We start from the raw sequence: 18,632 nt of genomic DNA on the forward strand, positions 1-18,632 counted from the left end.
TAGATAATGTTCTTTAAGTTCTCTCTGGCCCAAGTCTTAAAGCAATCTGGTGATTTGGCATGGGGACACTATTTTTTAAAGAAGTTTTTGAATGCGTTTAGACATTCTAAATGTTCAAGTGCTTTCTGCTCTCAGCATCTTTGTGAGGAAAGGCAGGATAATTAAAGAGCGACTATCTTAAGAACAGCATACACTGGTACCACTTGCCCCTTTAAAAAGCTCTCATGCCAAATTCTCAAGGTTTCTCTATTTCATGTTCTACACAACTTGTGTATTTAGCGGGACAATTATTCTGCGAGATTTGTGCAATGTTATTCTGTGGTGTGTTTAATATATTGTTGATTTATGAGACAAGCAGAATCCCCGACAATTGCAGGCGCAATTTTTTTACACACAGACAGAGAAGGTAGAGTGCAAACTGATATATCACAAATTTATTCAAACTATGTGATTTTCCATTGATTTACACCCTTTCCCTCAACACACACATAAATGCTAATACCCACTTGTTGACCTTCAAAGCCTTGTTTTCCTTCCAAACCTCTGGGACCAGGGTTTCCTTTTGTCCCCTGAAAGAAGAACATTCTTGTTGGCATTGGTTTTCCTCAGTTCCCAAATGCAAATTAGGGAGGTTTGCCTTCTAGTGTGAACCAAATATAACCCCACCCCCACCCCGCAATTCCTCATTTCTACACTTTCAGACAGGATTGTGGTGGCATGAAAATGCCAGGTAGCTCCATCTCCCACCAATCTATTCTTCTCTCTCCAACCAATTTCTCCTTACTGACCTGGGCAGTCAGGAGTTCCTGTGGTTACGTCTCATCGCATACTTACTGAAACTGGTAAAATTAAGAAAAACATACCGGTGGACCTGGAAGTCCTCTTTGTCCCTCTGGTCCCTACGACAAAAGGAATATTTGTTACTTTAGAGGTCCTAACTTGATGCTACAAACATTCACAGGCCTGCTTTTTGACGAGGGAGCAGCTCATGGAGCCCTTGCCCTGCTCTATGCTTCCGTCACCAACCAACGTAGGCATGGCAACATCAGCATACTTTTCTTCCCTCCACCATCCCTTCCTTCATCTTTGCAGGATCACCACCCTTCTCCCCCGTACCTCCCCATTTCTCCTCTTCCTCATACAGTTCTCTTCCCACCCCCTTTTTTGGTAACATTTCTTATCATTGAAATAGCTGTGGCCTCTCTCTTATTATTAATTATTATTAATATTAATATCCCGTCTTCCCCGGCCAAAGCCGGGCTCAGAGCGGCTAACAACAAGTAAAAATAGCACAGTGTACATGAAATCACACAGTCAATTAATTAAAATACATTCTAAAATCAATTCAGAATCAAAATAAGGCCTAGAGTTCTATGAGGATTACAGAAGGAGAGAGAGGGTCAGACTGTGCCCATGGCCCAAGGCCTGGTGGAACAGCTCCGTCTTGCAGGCCCTGCGGAAAGATGTCAAGTCCTGCAAGGCCCTAGTCTCTTGTGACAGAGCGTCCCACCAAATCAGGGCCATGGCCGAAAAAGCCCTGGCTCTGGTCGAGGCCAACCTAACCTCCCTGTGGCCTGGGATCTCCAAGATGTTTTTATTTGAAGACCGTAAGGTCTTCCGTGGGACATACCAGGAGAGGTGGTCCTGTAGGTCCTTGGTCCACATCTCCTCTCTGCCTCACCTTGCATGGGCTTTGACTAAGAGCCAAGGAGGCCATTCCCGCCCCTGCCCCCCAAGCCAGGCATTCTGCATTCATTTTTTTTATAAACTCTAAGTTTAAAAAGCCTTTTCAGCTGCTATGGCAAACCACGGCAGCAGTGCAGGCAGTCTTGTGGCCATCTCACCCAAAATATCTGGAAGACCTTGACTCTCACTCCTAAAATGCTTCTGGTTGGGGATTTAGCCATGGGGTGAGTCAGGCTACTGTGTGTCCCCTTTGAGGTTGGCTTGTGACAGACAGGATTTATGTGACATTTCACAAACAGGGAACCGTAAAATAAGTTCTCCATTGTCAGACTTAAGGTTCGGATACTGAAGCTATGGTCTAGTTTGGAATTTGCTCGATCTTTTATTTACTAAGAAAACCCAGGTGAGCTACGTTCGTCCTTACACTGTATCCTGGAGATCCATTCTCGCCTGTAAAACCTTGTGATCCTTTTTCTCCCTGCGGATAGAGAATGTAACTTTACACCATGGTTTCTACAGCAATTATTGTGGCTCTTAATCTTTCAACTTTTCACACTAAGACAGAAAGTGCAGGCACACAGTTCACCTTGGTGGGGAAACGTAACGTTCGTATACATGCCTGAAGTAGTAAGAATAAAAAAACATAAATAGGGAAGACCCAAGAGTCAATTGTTGCAGGATGACTACAGTACTACTATCAAATGGTCACTGATGGAACAATTGCTACTCTTATACCTCTAATGGTCCAACTGTGTCAAGCTTGCTACTTGATTAAAACGTCTCCAGCTGATTGCATGTAATTTAATCCATTGATCTTTGTGGATTTCTCATCTCACCCCCACAAGCCCCTTACCCAGAATACATGTAAAGTGACACTGTCTGCAGGTTATTGTTCCAATGGTTGAACAATTGAAACACGGTATATGAAGATTACCGGGAAGCTTTTAATGTGTGATGCTCTGTTGCATTTTTGTATATTCTGTTGGAATATACAACAGAATATTGGGGCAACCCAGTCAGGTGGGCGTGGTACAAAAAAATAAATTCTTCTTCTTTACCACTAGGGTTGTCAGAGAGTTCCGATGAAAACAGAAACGGGAGCAGTAATTGCTTATTTTTGCTTATTTGTCCCATGTCCAGAACAGAAATAAATCCAGTTGTGATTGCTGTTGCATTCAGTATGCAAATGAGAAGTAACTGATCATTTCCTGCCCCCATTTACATTTCACTTCCTTTGCATCTTAATTAATGGGGTGGAATAATATAACCACAACACACTTTTTTGTCATTTACTCAATTTTGTAAATTACCTAAGTTATGTAATTTATGCAATATTGCCACAGTGGATAGGGAGACAAATACAATAGTTTTTGGCAGAAGGTGAACTGTAGCAAAAGAGAAACCATGGTGCTACCAATTAAATTCTTCCAATGAGATTATTTGAAAATTCTTATCTAAAACTGTGATAAATGAATCAAATTATTTATCAAAGCAATTTATCCATTTAGTTTGTAATCACCTTTATTTGTTCATCAATACCTTATAGTAAGGATTGAACTTTCAAGTGTTCAAAAACAAAAAAGATATAAGCAAAGCTATAATTATCAATAGTTACCCTGCTCCCTTGTGAACCTTTGTAACCTTTCGCTCCTTCTACATCATCATCCACTCCAGAATCTCCCTAAATAAATAAAAATAAGCTGAGGTTTACTTTCATGAAGATAAAACCAAAGTGTTGAATAATACACAGAGTAACACAAAAGTTGCCGTTCACTGTGTAATCAGTATCTGAGATAAATCCACCCTTAAGGTTTTAAATTAGTTGAGAAGCATGCATTTTCTTTATATATAACAATAATATTGTAGCGCCCTTTCATATCGCAGCAAATGTCAATCAGGTTTTTTTCTGGGTTGACATTTGTTCTGATTTATCACAAAAGAACGGATTTTCCAGAAGAAAGCGATGGAGCAAGGGCAAAACCCCTCGAGTTGGACCCAGGCCTACTTGGACCCTTGGTTTCTAGGCAGAGGACAAACGCAAGACTGGGCGAGCCCTAAGAGGGGCTGTTGATATATATTTTAGTGCATAATAAATACAATCAGAAACTACCAACCATATGTATGGTGTAGTATGCTCATGGAGTGTGGAGAATACTTACAGGATCTCCCTGGAAGCCTTTCTGACCTTCATCACCAGGAAGTCCACTTGGTCCTGGGCTGCCCTGGAGATGTAAAATAATCCTGTGAAAACCTCCCAGATTGTCTGTTTGGATTTGTGGCTGTTTTAAAACCGAGAGAGTTGGGACCTTGCTACCCTTTCCTGTACAATGAGGCTGCTCTTTGTAACCTTCACAATTGACTTTTCTAATGCGCTTGATATATGGCTGCACGGAAATATGACCCGGAATCTGCAGGTGGTGAAAAATGCTACTGCTAATTTGCTAATGAATATTGGGAAATGAGGGCAAAGCCAACTTCTTTTGCAACAGCTGCACTGTTAGCTTCTGGACCCAATTCAGGAGGCTGATATTTAGCGTGAAAAGCCAAGTTACAGGGAACCAGGCAGAGGGCCTTCTCGGTAGTGGCACCCGCCCTGTGGAATGCCCTCCCACCAGATGTCAAAGAGAAGAACAACTACCAGACTTTTAGAAGACATCTAAAGGCAGCCCTGTTTAGGGAAGCTTTTAATGTTTAATAGATTATTGAATTTTAATATTCTGTTGGAAGCCACCCAGAGTGGTTGGGGAAACCCAGCCAGATGGGTGGGATATAAATGATAAATTATTATTATTATTATTATTCATACACAAGGGACCTCCTTTTTCTGCCAAGGGCAGGGTTTTTTCTGGATCTGGAGCCAATAAGCACGCCAGTGGATGAAGAATAAGCAATACTTTATTTGCATAAGGTCAACAGATAGCAGCAGGCATACAAAACACAAATTACTGTATAGCATACCAGACAGGAGTCACACACAATCTCCCCTTCAGCTGCTCCAGGTAGAGCAGCGAGAGAGACCCCGGCCAACAGTCTCACAGCATCTAGTACCTCAATCCATAGCTGCCAAGTTCCGGCCTGAGAAATAAGGGACTGGACCGGAAGTAGCAGACCGGAAGTAGCCGCACCAGAAGTCGCGCTGCAGCCATTTTGGAACTGGGCAAAGCAGCATCAAAAGTCGCTTCTGAGCATGCTCCGCCCAGTTCCAAACTGGCTGCCACACCAGAATAAACCGAGGGAAAACAAAAAAAATCTGTTTTTTCGGCTGGGAACAGGTGGATAAACGGGGGTTTCCCGGGGAATACAGGAGACTTGGCAGCTATGCCTCAATCTGTGAAGAAACTCACTGCTCCCTTTCCGCCTACAGCTTTTATAGCCAACTTTGATTTGATTAGCAGGCATCACTCATGATCAGCCCAGGACACCGGGTACAACTAATGCGGAGCAGCTGAGAGTCTCCAACCCAATTTGCTGCAACTGTGTATCCTCCCCACTAGCCAACCAGCACTCAGAACACAGGAGACCCAGGAAACGCTTGACACAGGTGTGTGGAAAACAAGTTATACCATCATGAATCGGCAAACCTTAAACCGGGGGTGGAAAAAGGGAAAGAGACATGTCACCTAGCTCCTCGAAATTACAATGGTCTTCCACGTTTACCCTACACTATTCCTGCATGAGCTTCTATATCTCTGTGTTCTACTAGCAATACTCTGCTCTATATGCATTCATTACATGAAATAGATATCAATAGTAAGGAGCTGGGCATTCCCTGAAGTGTCCCTCGAGGCAATAGAATGAACTCCTGGTGGAGGCCAGAGATTCTCCTATTTCAGCCTTTTGTTGGGACTATCAAAGCCATTTATTTCAGGTAACATTTGGCTGACTGATTCTTATCTATGGGATGCCATGATTTTCAGTGGTGGCTGGGACATGCTAACACACACAGTTATATCCAGTTCTCAATTAACCCATTTTAAACCATGTGAACACATTTTCCTTTGTTGTTGTTTTGTTGTAAATGTCATTTGTGGTTTTTGTCCCTTCAGGTGCCATCAAACTGGTGTGGAATACCTCGGTTTGGCAAGAGATAGTTAGCTTGGGCACCTGGCAGATTTTGTAATATTTTCAAGGTCACAAAAAGTGCAGCAGCCTTCCAGATGGGAGATGCCACTCAATACAGGCAGTTCAGAAATTTTCCCCGGAGAAGGAAAGCCATATATATTTTCCCCAGATTATCATGTGCAGAAACTGGGAAGCCCACCACGCAAAATGCAAAGATCACAATGTCTACAATGTGTCCCTGTCAAAATTCAGCGCCAACATTTGATGGATGAAATTGCAATCTTCCCATGCATGAGACATAGCCATTTTTCCAATATCTTAGGAAGCCCAGCTATCCGAAACTTTTTACTAGTCTGTGTGTACTCAGCCTATTCCTTTCCTTTGAGAATTAAGTAAAAGTTCCTTACTTATACATTACATTGGCTTACCATCTCTGCTCAAAGTCAAACTTGGAAGCGACGATAGAATTTGAAATGATACCTGCAGGCCTGCATCCCCCTTTTCTCCTTTGTGTCCTGGGAGTCCAAGTGATCCCTTGAAGAAGATTTTGAAAATTAAATTATTTCAACAGTTAAAAAAAAAAAAGAGTGTGACACAAGAAGATGGAAAATAACTTACCTCTTCTCCTAGAATTCCATCAAGCCCATCATCTCCTTTCTCTCCCTAAGAGAACAAAACCAGGCAATGAGTTACACTGCTACTCAGAATAATCAGCCTGCATAAACAGTTCAAGAAAAGTAGAATCTTTGCCAACTCCAACACCTGCCCAAAGCCTAATAAGGATTTTTATGAATAGTGTTGGTTATTTTTAGGGTCCCCCTCCTTGACCCAGTGTCTCTCTATGATCCAATCCAAAATCTGCAATGTTATCTGTCTCTAGTTTCACATCCTTTCCCACTTTTTCTAAAGACCTAACCTCAGCCCAGAACTAATAAATATAAAATATGCAACTGAGCCAGTTGTTTAAATTAGTTTACTTTGCCCATAACAGTAAGAATTCTAGTTACAGGTAGGTAAGAATTCTGTTTTGTTAAGCACTAGTCATAAAAAAGCACTAGTCACAGCGGGTGGCGCTGTGGTCTAAACCACTGAGCCTAGGGCTTGCCGATTAGAAGGTCGGCAGTTCGAATCCCTGCCACGGGGTGAGCTCCTGTTGCTCGGTCCCTGCTCCTGCCAACCTAGCAGTTCGAAAGCATGTCAAAGTGCTAGTAGATAAATAGGTACTGCTCTGGTGGGAAGGTAAACGGCATTTCCGTGCGCTGCTCTGGTTCACCAGAAGCGGCTTAGTCATGCTGGCCACATGACCCGGAAGCTGTACTCCGGCTCTCTCAGCCAATAAAGCGAGGTGAGCGCTGCAACCCCAGAGTTGTTGCGACTGGACCTAACGCTCAGGGGTCCCTTTACCTTTACCTTTTAGTCATAAAAAGCTTCCAGTTAGGGGAGGGAAATAACTCACTTCTTGCAATCTTATACAAAACAGAGACCAGAAGGTTTCGAATCGGATCTTCCTATGCCATTACTATTGTAAGGGGGAGAGATTACAGAGAACCTCCCCCTCTCATCAGGAGCAGTTCGTCCCCAAGCAGCCATGAAAGCGCGGGGTCTGAAGGGGCTAGTCAGGAAGCGGAGAGAGAGAGCCAGGTCTCCGGCATCATGGGAGAAACCCTGCTCCACAGGCGGGAAGAGAGAGAGACGGAAAGGGGGGAGAGGGAAAAGATGGAGCGTAGACCCTTTCCCCCGGCACCGGAATTCAGGAGGAGGAGAAAAGGGAGGAGATTCACTGTCCTGAGGCTGTTATGTTGGTCAAAGTCGCGAAAAGGGGCAGTGCCGGATTCTGAGACGGAATGAGCGGACATGAAACCGACAGCTCGCTACACTGTAAATAACGTGCAGCAATAAAGACTCTTTTAAAGACAAGTATGTGGAAAGTTGTTACTCAAGAGTAGCCCTAACAACCTCTGACAACTATAGATGTGAATCCTATATTCATAGCCAATGATTTGCTACTTACTCTCGGATTGCAGAGCTGTTGGTTGGGGTGTGATGACCAATGGCCAACTGTGGCTGTGACATGTTGGGAAAGGCCTGGTGGGCTGGCCAGAGAGGGCCTACTGGACCATTTGAGGTCCCCAGGCGGAAGACTCCCCAACACTAATGTAGGGCTTTGCCTCACTGATTGGGAACCTACCTTTGACTATGAGAAGGCAAAATCTTTTCTGATATCTGGTATCTAACAAGTGAGTGGGTTCCAGTTTTTCTTTCATTCAAAACATTCTTAGACAAATCACACCTCAAGTGGGTGGAACTCCACACGACACTCCAATGTGTATGAAAAGGCCATTTCTTAAATGCATCTTGGCAAGGTCATATTTTTAAGAGGAATAACGGTATTGGGGGGAAGGGGCTCAGTCCTTTCCACACTAGCCATTTTTGTATTCAAATTCCCCTCTCCCTTTCCCCTGTAGCTTTCATATTTATATTTATGATAGTAAGTGTGCATCTGGGACCCTATGCGGAGGAAAGCATATACAGGGATTTTGAGAAGAAAATGCAGTTGGTGGGGGACTCTATGTTGTCACACCCTAACTCAAAATCTGTGTCTCTTGAGGCTGCTCCTCATTTAAAACTGAAATAAAAAATGGTGCTTTTTTACACTCATTTCATGTAATACCCTGTTCCCCCCCAAATAAGCCATACCCATAAAATAGCAGGATTTCTAAGCATTTGTGCAATATAAGCCATACCCCGAAAATAAGACATAGTGATAGGCGCAGTTCTGAAGGGCGCCAAGGAAGAGAAGAGGCTGGAAGCATAATAAAAAAAAATAAGACATCCCCTGAAAATAAGCCATAGTGTGTCTTCTTGAGGAAAAATAAATATAAGACAATGTCTTGTTTTCGGAGAAACATGGTATGTACAGTAGCTTGCCCATTGTTGTCGTCATCATCATCACTATCGTTATTATTCCAGGAATAGGTTTATAAATCTTTCCCTTTCACCAAACAATCACTATGTTTTTGCAGACATAAGACAGCACAGACAATATTTCCTTACTGCACCTTTCTTCCAGTTCGGCCTTGTAGCCCCTGAAATATTAAAACAAAAAAACAGGTGTTCATTGAATGACAAAACAAAACATTACAAAACCCGTCTTTTGATTATTACTTTAATTGCTTAAGTGTATTCCTACCTTCATTCCTCGACTGCCTGGGTCTCCCCTATAGCCTTGGGGTCCCTCCAGCCCAGGGAATCCTCTGGAACCCTAAAAGAAAAAGGACGACGTCAGTGGAAACAAGAACCCTACTAAGAACTGAAAAATTATTTCAAATGTCGATATAACTTACTGGCTCTCCATCCTCTCCTACATATCCCCGATGGCCGGGCAAACCAGGAGATCCCTGAAAATAAAATTTTAATAAAAAAGGGTCAATACTGAAATTTGGGAAGCATTCAGATGAAGTGCTTTCTCTAAGAGTGACTTGATATTTAGTAAAAGGTGCAGTCTGATAAATGCAACGTCAGTATTCCAGAGTATAGAATATTTGAATGCAAGTTAGAAGCTCTTTGACTTTTTCTAAAATTTCAGGGACCTCGTGCATTACAAGTGTTTATCTGGGATGCACAAAGAGTTCACCAAAGCATTACCACTGCATGGAAGGCTGCCTTCATTTCCTATACAGTCGTACCTTGGAAGTTGAATGAAATCCATTCCGGAAGTCTGTTCAACTTCTGAGACGTTCGGAAACCAAAGTGCGGCTTCTGATTGGCTGCAGGAAGCTCCAGCAGCCAATCGGAAGCCCCGTCGGACATTTGGCTTCCAAAAGAACGTTTGAAAACCAGAACACTCACTTCCAGGTTTCAATCGTTCGGGAGCCCATTTGTTCGGGAGCCAAGGCATTCGTGATCCAAGGTACGACTGCAGTTTGAAATATCAAATGTTAACTTGAAGAATTAATAAACAATACAATCCAAGCATTTCTGTTTTCCTGGATTAGCATTTGGCAAGTTCCTACAAGAGAAATATTAGATTAAAAATGTAAGTTATTTTATCAGTGGCATATTAACTCCTTGTATGTTCAAATTATGGAACTGGTAAAGGCTTCCACATGAAAAGTACTGCATGTGGAAAGGAGTCAACATACATAGATGGTTGTAGTAAATTAAATTATGCACAAACATCCATACCTGTGATCCAATTTTCCCTTTTGGTCCACGGGGCCCTTCCTCTTGCATACACGTACAGAATTGGCAGCAGCATGTTCTCTCAGCAATTTGTGTCTTGAAAAGAGGAAATTGCCAATGATGAAACATATATATTCTTAGAGTATTCCTGTAGCTTTAAACGTGATGAGAACTGAAATCACTGCACCCCATACCAACCACTCATTTTCTGGTCAAAGGTCAAAGGTAAAGGACCCCTAGACAGTTAAGCCAAAGGCGACTATGGAGTTGTGGCGCTCATCTTGCTTTCAGGCCAAGGGAGCCAGCGTTTGTCCTCAGACAGCTTTCTGGGTCATGTGGCCAGCATGACTAAACAGCGCAACGGAACTCTGTGATGGAAACCAGAGCGCATGGAAACGCTGTTTACCTTCCCGGCACAGCGGTACTTGTTTTTTACTTGCATGCTTTTGAACTGCCAGGTTGGCAGGAGCTGGGATAGAGGAACGGGAGCTCATCCTGCACCATGGATTTGAACTGCCCACTTTCCGATCGGCAAGCCCAAGAGGCTCAGTGGTTTAGACCACAGCGCCGCCCACATCCCTGTTTATTTTCTGGTATGAGGAGTCCCTTCAGCCTTTAAATGTCTTATCAACTTACCACAAAGGCAAACAGCCTGCCGGCAATATTTTGTGTACCCATACTTAATTGCTGGTTGTATCCAAATCCCTTTCCGAATTCAATATCCAGAAGATCAGGAAAGTTGGTAACTCCTTCCAGAGCAACTGTTATTATTCCATCCAGTCCTATTTGAAACATTGGTTGTTACAAATATGTTACACATATCTAATTTCCCAGACTATTATTTGAACTCGTTTTTTCACTTCCTTATCCTGAAGGATTAACTCACATGCTATGTATGATATGGTAACTAAAATGAGGAGCGTGAAGAATATATCATTTTTCACATTTCGTTTTTACAACTCTGGCTGGGAGTAGCCGGATCCCACTCAGTAGCAGATCAAAGAAGCAAAATACCATAACCCTCTGACTTTCTGAACTTGTTCAAACATCTTAGCACCCAAAATAGTTGCAACAAATGGGATCTATAATTATATACAGCTATACAGTCACACCTTGGAAATCAAACAGAATCCGTTCCAGAAGTCGGTTCAACTTCCAAAACATTCAGAAACCAAAACATGGCTTCAGGAAGCTCCTACAGCCAATCAGAAGCCGCAGAAACCCTGCTGGATGTTTGGCTTCCAAAAATAGTTTGCAAACCAGAACAGTCACTTCTGGGTTTGCGGTGTTCAGGAGCCAAAACGTTCGAGAGCTAAGCTATTCAAAAACTTCCCACAGGCGACTAGTGAGAAGAGTATGCTAGACTAGATGGACCATTGACCTCATCCAATAGGCTCTTCGTATGTTCTTAGTACCTTACATATGCAGGCCGGATTTAGGTTTGATGAGGCCCCAAGCTACTAAAGGTAATAGGGTCCTTTATATGTCCAGCTGTCCTTTGGCAACAACCAATCGTCGCTTTTTTGTGTTGAATATATGGTAATTTATGGACCTAATAGGTATCTAAAGCCATTTGCACATCACAAAATAGGAGCCTACACAACACAAAACACTGTTGCGTTGACAGGCGGAGTCCCCCAACCCCCCCCCCGGTGACCCGCTGAGCGGAATAAAGATGCATAACAACGTGCTATGGGATTCAAACTGGCCTCAACTTTATTAAGATTCAGATGTAGGGAGACCTTGGCTCAGGCATTGGGCGTTATCCTTCCCAGTCCCCAGCCGGGGTTCTGGGAGGTTTCGGGGTTATCTACATGTATAGGGGTTGGAGCTGGCTCTGGAGAACATATGTTCAAGCAGAGAGAGCCCGCCCCCTGTTCGTGGCCGCTGGAAGGGTGAGTGATGACGCCTATTGGCATGGTCAAGGCTTCCCCCAATACCCTGCACTTGTTGCCACAAAGGGGGTGAGGTCTCCGCCTCATGCCCCTCCCTCTAGGAAAATCGCCAAAGAATTCCGCCCAAGGCCTGACACTGCCAAAGTTATGGGAGAAGCTCTGGAACCAACTGGTGCTTGGAGGTAAGATTCAAATTCTATTGTGTGAGCTGGAAAGTCCCTCCCCTTACCTGGCAGGATTGGGCTTGGGTAGGTGGAGACCCCTGGCATCCTACCTGGGAAGGCGATGCCAGCCCCGAACTACCAGGGAGTCGCCTCTGGGACCAGGGGGCTGCACGCGTCCACGCAAAAGTCGCCCCCCCCATTGATGTGTGGAGTGGTCATTGCTGTATGTAGGTTTTATTTTATTTGTTTTTTATCTTATATTTTGGAAATGTACTTCCAGTTTTTCCCCCTTAAATTGTTTTTGGGGCCTCCAAGAGAGTGGGGCCCTAAGCTATGGCTTGGTTAGCTTATGCATAAATCCAACACTGTACATATGTCACCTTGCATAACACCTTATTGTTATAGCTAGAACCTATTGTAAACTAAATCAATTATATTCAGATTTTATGTAACATACCTTTTCCCCGAAGTTCTTCTGATTTCTTTTTAAGTACTTCTTTGTCAGCATCCAAGCCATCGGAGAAAACAAGCAACACCTAAAAAGTATTAGAAAGGGAAGACTAAAACAGCAACTGTATATACCCCAAGAGCAACAAGATACAGTGGTGCTTCGCTTAACGAATGCCCTGCTTAACGGAATTTCCACTTAACGAAAGGATTTTTCGAGCGGAGTTTGCCTCGCTAGATGAATGTGTTTTATGAAAAATTCGTCTAGCGAATCGCGGTTTCCCATAGGAATGCATTGAAATTCAATTAATGCGTTCCTATGGGCAAAAAAAAATTTCAAAAAAAATTCAATGCATTCCTATGGGATTCGCTAGACGAATTTTTCGCTATAAGACCCGTGGAACGAATTAATTTCGTCTAGCGAGGCACCACTGTATATGAATGCATGGTACAACTTCATTCATCAAATAGTTTAATGGCTAGCTAGACTGAAAGAACAACTGCACATCTGGGGAATGGAAATCTTTTTGGATAAAGTAAAACTAGGGATGGAATAAAAATTTCATTCAGTGTGCATTTAAATGCATAATCCAAATGGCAGCTCTCTTTGGAAATCTGCACTTTTCTGAATTTTGTGAGTTGGTTCCCCAATCAAAATATGGTGCAGAAATGTATACATGCCATGTATATAAAAATGCATTTATTAGTGAAAAGAATATTCATTAGGGGGAAAATGATTCCAGAAATGCATATTTTAGGAAGAACTGCATCCAAAAATATTGTTAGGAGAATGTGCTCTAAATTACAATCTTTCCTCCAGATCTTTTGAATTCTTTTTTGAAGTGACGCAGAAATGTGATTAACGGAGTTTAAGATAGGAAAAATGAGAAACTAACAGAAGCTGAAGTTGAAGATTTGTTCTTTCTTAATTAAAACTGACAGGTGACAACAAAGCAGATGCAGTGAAGGAGATTCGGATTGTTCCGAAGGGTTAGCTGGCAGGTATGCAGTAAAAAAATTCTGCTTACGCAGTATTAAAGTACCATCTGTTCAGCATGAGAATAAATTACCTGGCTTCGCATGTGATTACCAGGTACATTTTCAAATACATTCCAAAGGTTGTCTAGGAATTTGACATTGAGATATGACGGGCCATTCAGCCTGACTTTCCGGACATCCTCTAGGATTTTTTCATGGTCAACTTGGAGAGTCCGCAGGAAAGGTGTGTCTGTATTTTCTATCAGATTTGCCACACGGAACTGTGTTTTTGTTCCTTTGTTACAACTCACAGCCCCATAAGATGTAAAGTCTTTTAAAATATCAGGGAGGTAAGTCTCCAGAAGGTGCTGCTCATTGAAAATATGGTCTCCGGCTTTCTGAGATGAGATATCGAATCCAATAACGACATCCATAAAACATGCTGTTTTAGGGAAACACAAAGATTTCAAAATAAATAAATCACAAATTAATTTTAAAAGTAAACCCTGGAAGTAGATAGATACGGAAAGAGCAGTGCAGAACTGTATTCTGACAAACTTGGACCATTTATCCTTTGAAATTGGTTACTTCTAGGTATCTCAGGTGACATCTGGATTAATATTTTTTACTGGCCAAGGAAGAAGTGGATTTATCCATATAGAGACAAACTTGGAAATTTGATGGAAGGATACATTGACTTGGGTTTGCTTGGTTTAAGGAGAGGGCGGCCAATGTTTGAACTGTCAAAGTTCTCAAGAAAATATGGCCTACCTTCCCCTGACATTATGGGCTGGTTGTTAGGAGGATGCCTGTTGAGAAAAACCTTGAACTGGATGGTCATCCTTGAAATCCCTATTTTAAAATGGTCATAGAATCATAGAATCATAGAGTTGGAAGAGACCACAAGGGCCCTCCAGTCCAACCCCTGCCAAGCAGGAAACACCATCAAAGCATTCCTGACAGATGGCTGTCAAGTCTCTGCTTAAAGACCTCCAAAGAAGGAAACTCCACCACACTCCTTGGCAGCAAATTCCACTGTCGAACAGCTCTTAGTGTCAGGAAGTTCTTCCTAATGTTTAGGTGGAATCTTCTTTCTTGTAGCTTGAATCCATTGCTCTGTGGTCAACAGATTAGAAGTGACAATAAGAGATATTTGAATTGGAAATTAAAGAGGATTTTGACACGTGGAATCTTGGACCAAGCGGACTGAGCAGATAAGAAATAATAGGAAAACATCTAGCGAAAGTGAACTATTAGGTTTTCATACACACAGAAGGAAGGAAAGGAATTTATTTTAGAAACAATAATAATTGTTTAACGTGGATTGATAACTTGTTGCGTAACCTCACTTGTAGGTATTGGAAATGTTAGTATATTGTACGTGCAGGAATTGGCAAGTAGATAGATGACGGCTAAGGATAATAAGTTAAAAACAAAAAATTGTAATATAAGGTTAATTGCAAGGAATGGGATGTGAATTAGAAATAACTGGGAAAATAATGCAGCAACAGGGGGAAACTATGGAGTGTGGGAACCCAGTTTTTGGAAATATTGTATTAAATTTGCTTTAATTTGTGGTTGATTTGGGGAAAAAATGGAAAATCAATAAAAGCGATTTGGCAAAAAAAAAAAAGTTTTCCACTGGCCAACTATACATACATTGAAATGGACTATATAAAATGATGCTTAGCAAATTTCAGCAACAGAAAAAAAAGTGATACTTTGAGCTGATGCACACATGCAGCAGAATCATGTGGTGAGGCTTTTTTTCTGGACCATAACACTGCACAGTGCAAGGGGGAGTACTCTTCCCAGACCATATCTGCAGCTAATCACCCTCACATAAAAATGATTAATGGAGAAAGGTATGTTAGAACCCTTCTAGTTTATGTATTAATCTTCAATATGCAGGGTGCAGGATAACCAGCCTTATATAATCAACATGCTCAAGTCTAGTTAATGCACGAAGGGGTTAATACCACAAAGTACACTGTCCTCCTTGGCTTAGCTATATTCACTTCCACTCACTTTGGGAGAAACTAGTTAATCAAGCCTTTGTTCTTCCCCAGTCTACCTGAGAAGCTCAATGTGTGAAGAACTTTGAGCTGGTTGCTCCAGCTCGGACCGCATGGCTCTCACAAGCCACTCTTGAGTTCCTATACCAATAATTTAGCCACTTTGTAACTAAGACAGGACAGGTTTTACTGCCTGTGCAAGTTTGTGAAGCGCATGAATTTGGCTTTGGAGAGTTTGTAAGTAAACCATTTTTTAAAAAACTTACTTTTCCTATGTTGGGAGAAGAGGGAAACTTTGGAGAGAAACTTTTTAAGGGGACATTTTGCAACTCACTTTAAAGGGCAGACATATTTTAAAGGTCTAACAGCCCATATTTAAATCTTTCCTCTCACCAAAGCCAACACAGGGAAGGTGTTGGGTTGCTTGTTTTTAAATGGAACATTCACATATGAAACCCACACCAGCATTTTGGAGCAGTAAAGTTCAAGGAAAGGTGCCTGATATCTTACTCTGGTGCATGCACAGTAGATGTCCTCTTAGAATTTTCAGAATGCTAGAAGTGGAAGTGACTCAAAAGCTCACACTTCAAATATTTTGAATATTCCTTATATAAAATTATTATTTGAATAATAGAATTCAACACATATCTGACGTAAGGCTCCACCTCTAATATCAAATATTGTTAGAATGCTAATGTCAATTAAATTTCACATTAGTGTTCTTACTAAGCAGAAGAACATTAGAGAGGGGGGAAGAAGTGGATCAAGGTCCTTCTTAGCAGGCAAAGCTAGTACATTATTTTGTGGATTATCACCAAGGGGTTTCAAGTGCCAAGAATGAAGTCATGAAGGGCCCTCAAGTGTGACAGTAAATAAGGACAAAACGAAAACAAAATGTAGTTTTCTAAGGAGAAGGGAACAAACTCTTGGGGGAATTAATTTACACATGCACAATTCCTTTTTATATTTGCATTAGCCACATGCAATGCTATTTTTCTAGACAAAGAGGTGCCGGAACTCACTATGATCATAATGGCCATGGCGCCCACCTGAGAGGGGCTGGAACTGAGTTCCAGTGAGTTCCGGCTGAAAAAGCCCTGGCCCTTTATGAAAATATAAATCTATTTTTGCATGAATAATGAAAGAAGATCTAAAATGTTGTTTTTGAATGGAGCTTACTTGCTTCATTTTCATCTTTGCACACTTCCTTAGTTACGCGAGTTAGGATATTTGGCAGATCTCTGAAATTCGCCACAGAGTATATCCTGTCTGAGTCATCAGTGATCTCCATTAGTTTTGCCCGGTCAACCGTTCCCACTCCAATAGCGTGAATCTCGACACCATCGGCAGTCAGGGCTCTTGCACTGTCAGCAACAGGGTCATGTGAGTTTCCATCTGTGATTAGCAGCAACTTGGGCATGACGTGTCTCGGTGTTCTGCGTCTTGTGGAGTTGAATAAGGCCTTCACTCCTTTGAGAGCCCCTCCAATGTATGTTCTATCACCTACCATCATTGTAACATTAGTAATTTTTTCTTGAAGTTCTGGTTTGTTCTGATAAGCACCCAGAGCAAATTCTTCTTTATATCGGTCAGCAAATTGGGCCATACCAACTCTCACATTGTCATTATAATCTATTAAATCAAGCAGGTTTTTCAGGAAGACCTTCATCCTCTTGAAGTCTTTTTCGGGTATACTTTTGGAACCATCAATCAGGAAAACAAGATCAGCTTGGATTTCACATTCTGCAAGGGGAAAAACAAGGTAAACCAAGATTTTTGTGTTAGTATTGCCCAAAAAAAGAGAGGTGAAAATAACAGTCACATGGAATAACTTACTCCATGAAGGTTATCAACTCCAGTTCACCAAAAACCATCTATTAAAAAGAGATGTCAATGGTAAGACTTTAAAACCGTACAGCACAACTGCCTTGTCTTGGTTTCTGTAAATCCCTTAAAGGTAAAGATAAAGGTACCCCTGACCGTTAGGTCCAGTCGCGGAAGACTCTGGGGTTGCGCGCTCATCTCACTCTATAGGCCGAGGGAGCTGGTGTTTGTCCACAGACAGCTTCCGGGTCATGTGGCCAGCATGACTAAGCTATAGGGACTAAGCTAACTTCTGCTATAGGGAGTCATCTCCGGCTATTGTCATGATAGCTCCTTGACAACCATTTCCATTGTTGTGTCATAGCTCAGGTCCTGCAGCCCTATGCTACTGTGATGTAAGGTAAAGGTAAAAGGACCCCTGACCATTAGGACCAGTCACGGACAACTCTGGGGTTGCTGCGTTCATCTCGCTTTACTGGCCGAGGGAGCTGGCGTACAGCTTCCGGGTCATGCGGAAATGCCGCTTACCTTCCCGCTGGAGCGGTACCTATTTATCTACTTGCACTTTGACGTGTTTTTGAACTGCTAGGTTGGCAGGAGCTGGGACTGAGCAACGGGAGCTCACCCCATTGCGGGGATTCGAACCGCCAACCTTCCGATCGGCAAGCTCTAGGCTCAGTGGTTTAGACCACAGCGCCACCCGCGTCCCTGTGAATCCCTTAGCATTATGGGGAAAGGAAACCTAGCCCCCAATACTTGAGTTGAGAGACGTCAGGCAGTACAGCAGTGTTCAGTTTATTATTATTATTGAGATTATGATTATGATTATGAATAACATGGGATTCCCCATCTGTAACCTGCAGCATCATAGTCCAAACCTGCTCTCCCTCTCCTTGCTTCCTATTTGGGTATACAGATACAGTGGTACCTCAGTTTAAGTACAAAATTGGTTCCGGAAGTCTGTACTTAACCTGAAGCGAACTTTCCCTTTGAAAGTGATGGAAAGTGGATTAATCCGTTCCAGACGGGTCCGCGGAGTACTCAACCTGAAGCGTACTTAACCCGAAGTATGAGTGTAATTCGTTCTGGAAGTCCATACTTAACCTGAAGTGTACTTAACCTGAAGCGAACTTTCCCATTGAAAGTGGATTAATCTGTTCCAGACGGGTCCGCGGAGTACTTAAACTGAAAGTACTCAAACCAAAGCGTACTTAAACCGAGGTATGACTGTATAAGGATAATGCTTGTTCAGCCCCCCAAAAGGGTTGGGGGTTTAGAATGAATTGTGCCACCTTCTGCTGTATACTGAAAACCAAACTAAATGCTATTTCCCCCCTCCCTCCCTCATTTAAGGAACAACAACAGAATCAACCATGACA

At 42.4% G+C, this 18,632-nt stretch overlaps 1 protein-coding gene across 2 annotated transcripts in view; it reads right to left on the reverse strand.

The window, feature by feature from the left end:
• Nucleotides 1-18,632, reverse strand: part of LOC118091929 (collagen alpha-6(VI) chain) — a 64,150-nt gene that overhangs the window by 18,729 nt on the left and 26,789 nt on the right. For both annotated transcript variants that reach the window (XM_035129536.3, XM_060280644.2), the window contains 15 exons: nucleotides 16,609-17,172; nucleotides 13,507-13,856; nucleotides 12,447-12,525; nucleotides 10,567-10,712; nucleotides 9,934-10,026; nucleotides 9,093-9,146; nucleotides 8,939-9,010; nucleotides 8,808-8,834; nucleotides 6,367-6,411; nucleotides 6,229-6,282; nucleotides 3,846-3,908; nucleotides 3,302-3,367; nucleotides 2,111-2,164; nucleotides 864-899; nucleotides 507-569 (listed from right to left, as the gene is read on the reverse strand). In XM_035129536.3, the coding sequence (XP_034985427.3) occupies nucleotides 507-569; nucleotides 864-899; nucleotides 2,111-2,164; nucleotides 3,302-3,367; nucleotides 3,846-3,908; nucleotides 6,229-6,282; nucleotides 6,367-6,411; nucleotides 8,808-8,834; nucleotides 8,939-9,010; nucleotides 9,093-9,146; nucleotides 9,934-10,026; nucleotides 10,567-10,712; nucleotides 12,447-12,525; nucleotides 13,507-13,856; nucleotides 16,609-17,172 (1,766 nt within the window). The remainder of the gene's footprint in view (nucleotides 1-506; nucleotides 570-863; nucleotides 900-2,110; nucleotides 2,165-3,301; nucleotides 3,368-3,845; nucleotides 3,909-6,228; nucleotides 6,283-6,366; nucleotides 6,412-8,807; nucleotides 8,835-8,938; nucleotides 9,011-9,092; nucleotides 9,147-9,933; nucleotides 10,027-10,566; nucleotides 10,713-12,446; nucleotides 12,526-13,506; nucleotides 13,857-16,608; nucleotides 17,173-18,632) is intronic.

This window comes from Zootoca vivipara, chromosome 11 (genome assembly GCF_965207765.1).
Source record: "Zootoca vivipara chromosome 11, rZooViv2.hap1.1, whole genome shotgun sequence".
NCBI lineage: Eukaryota > Metazoa > Chordata > Lepidosauria > Squamata > Lacertidae > Zootoca > Zootoca vivipara.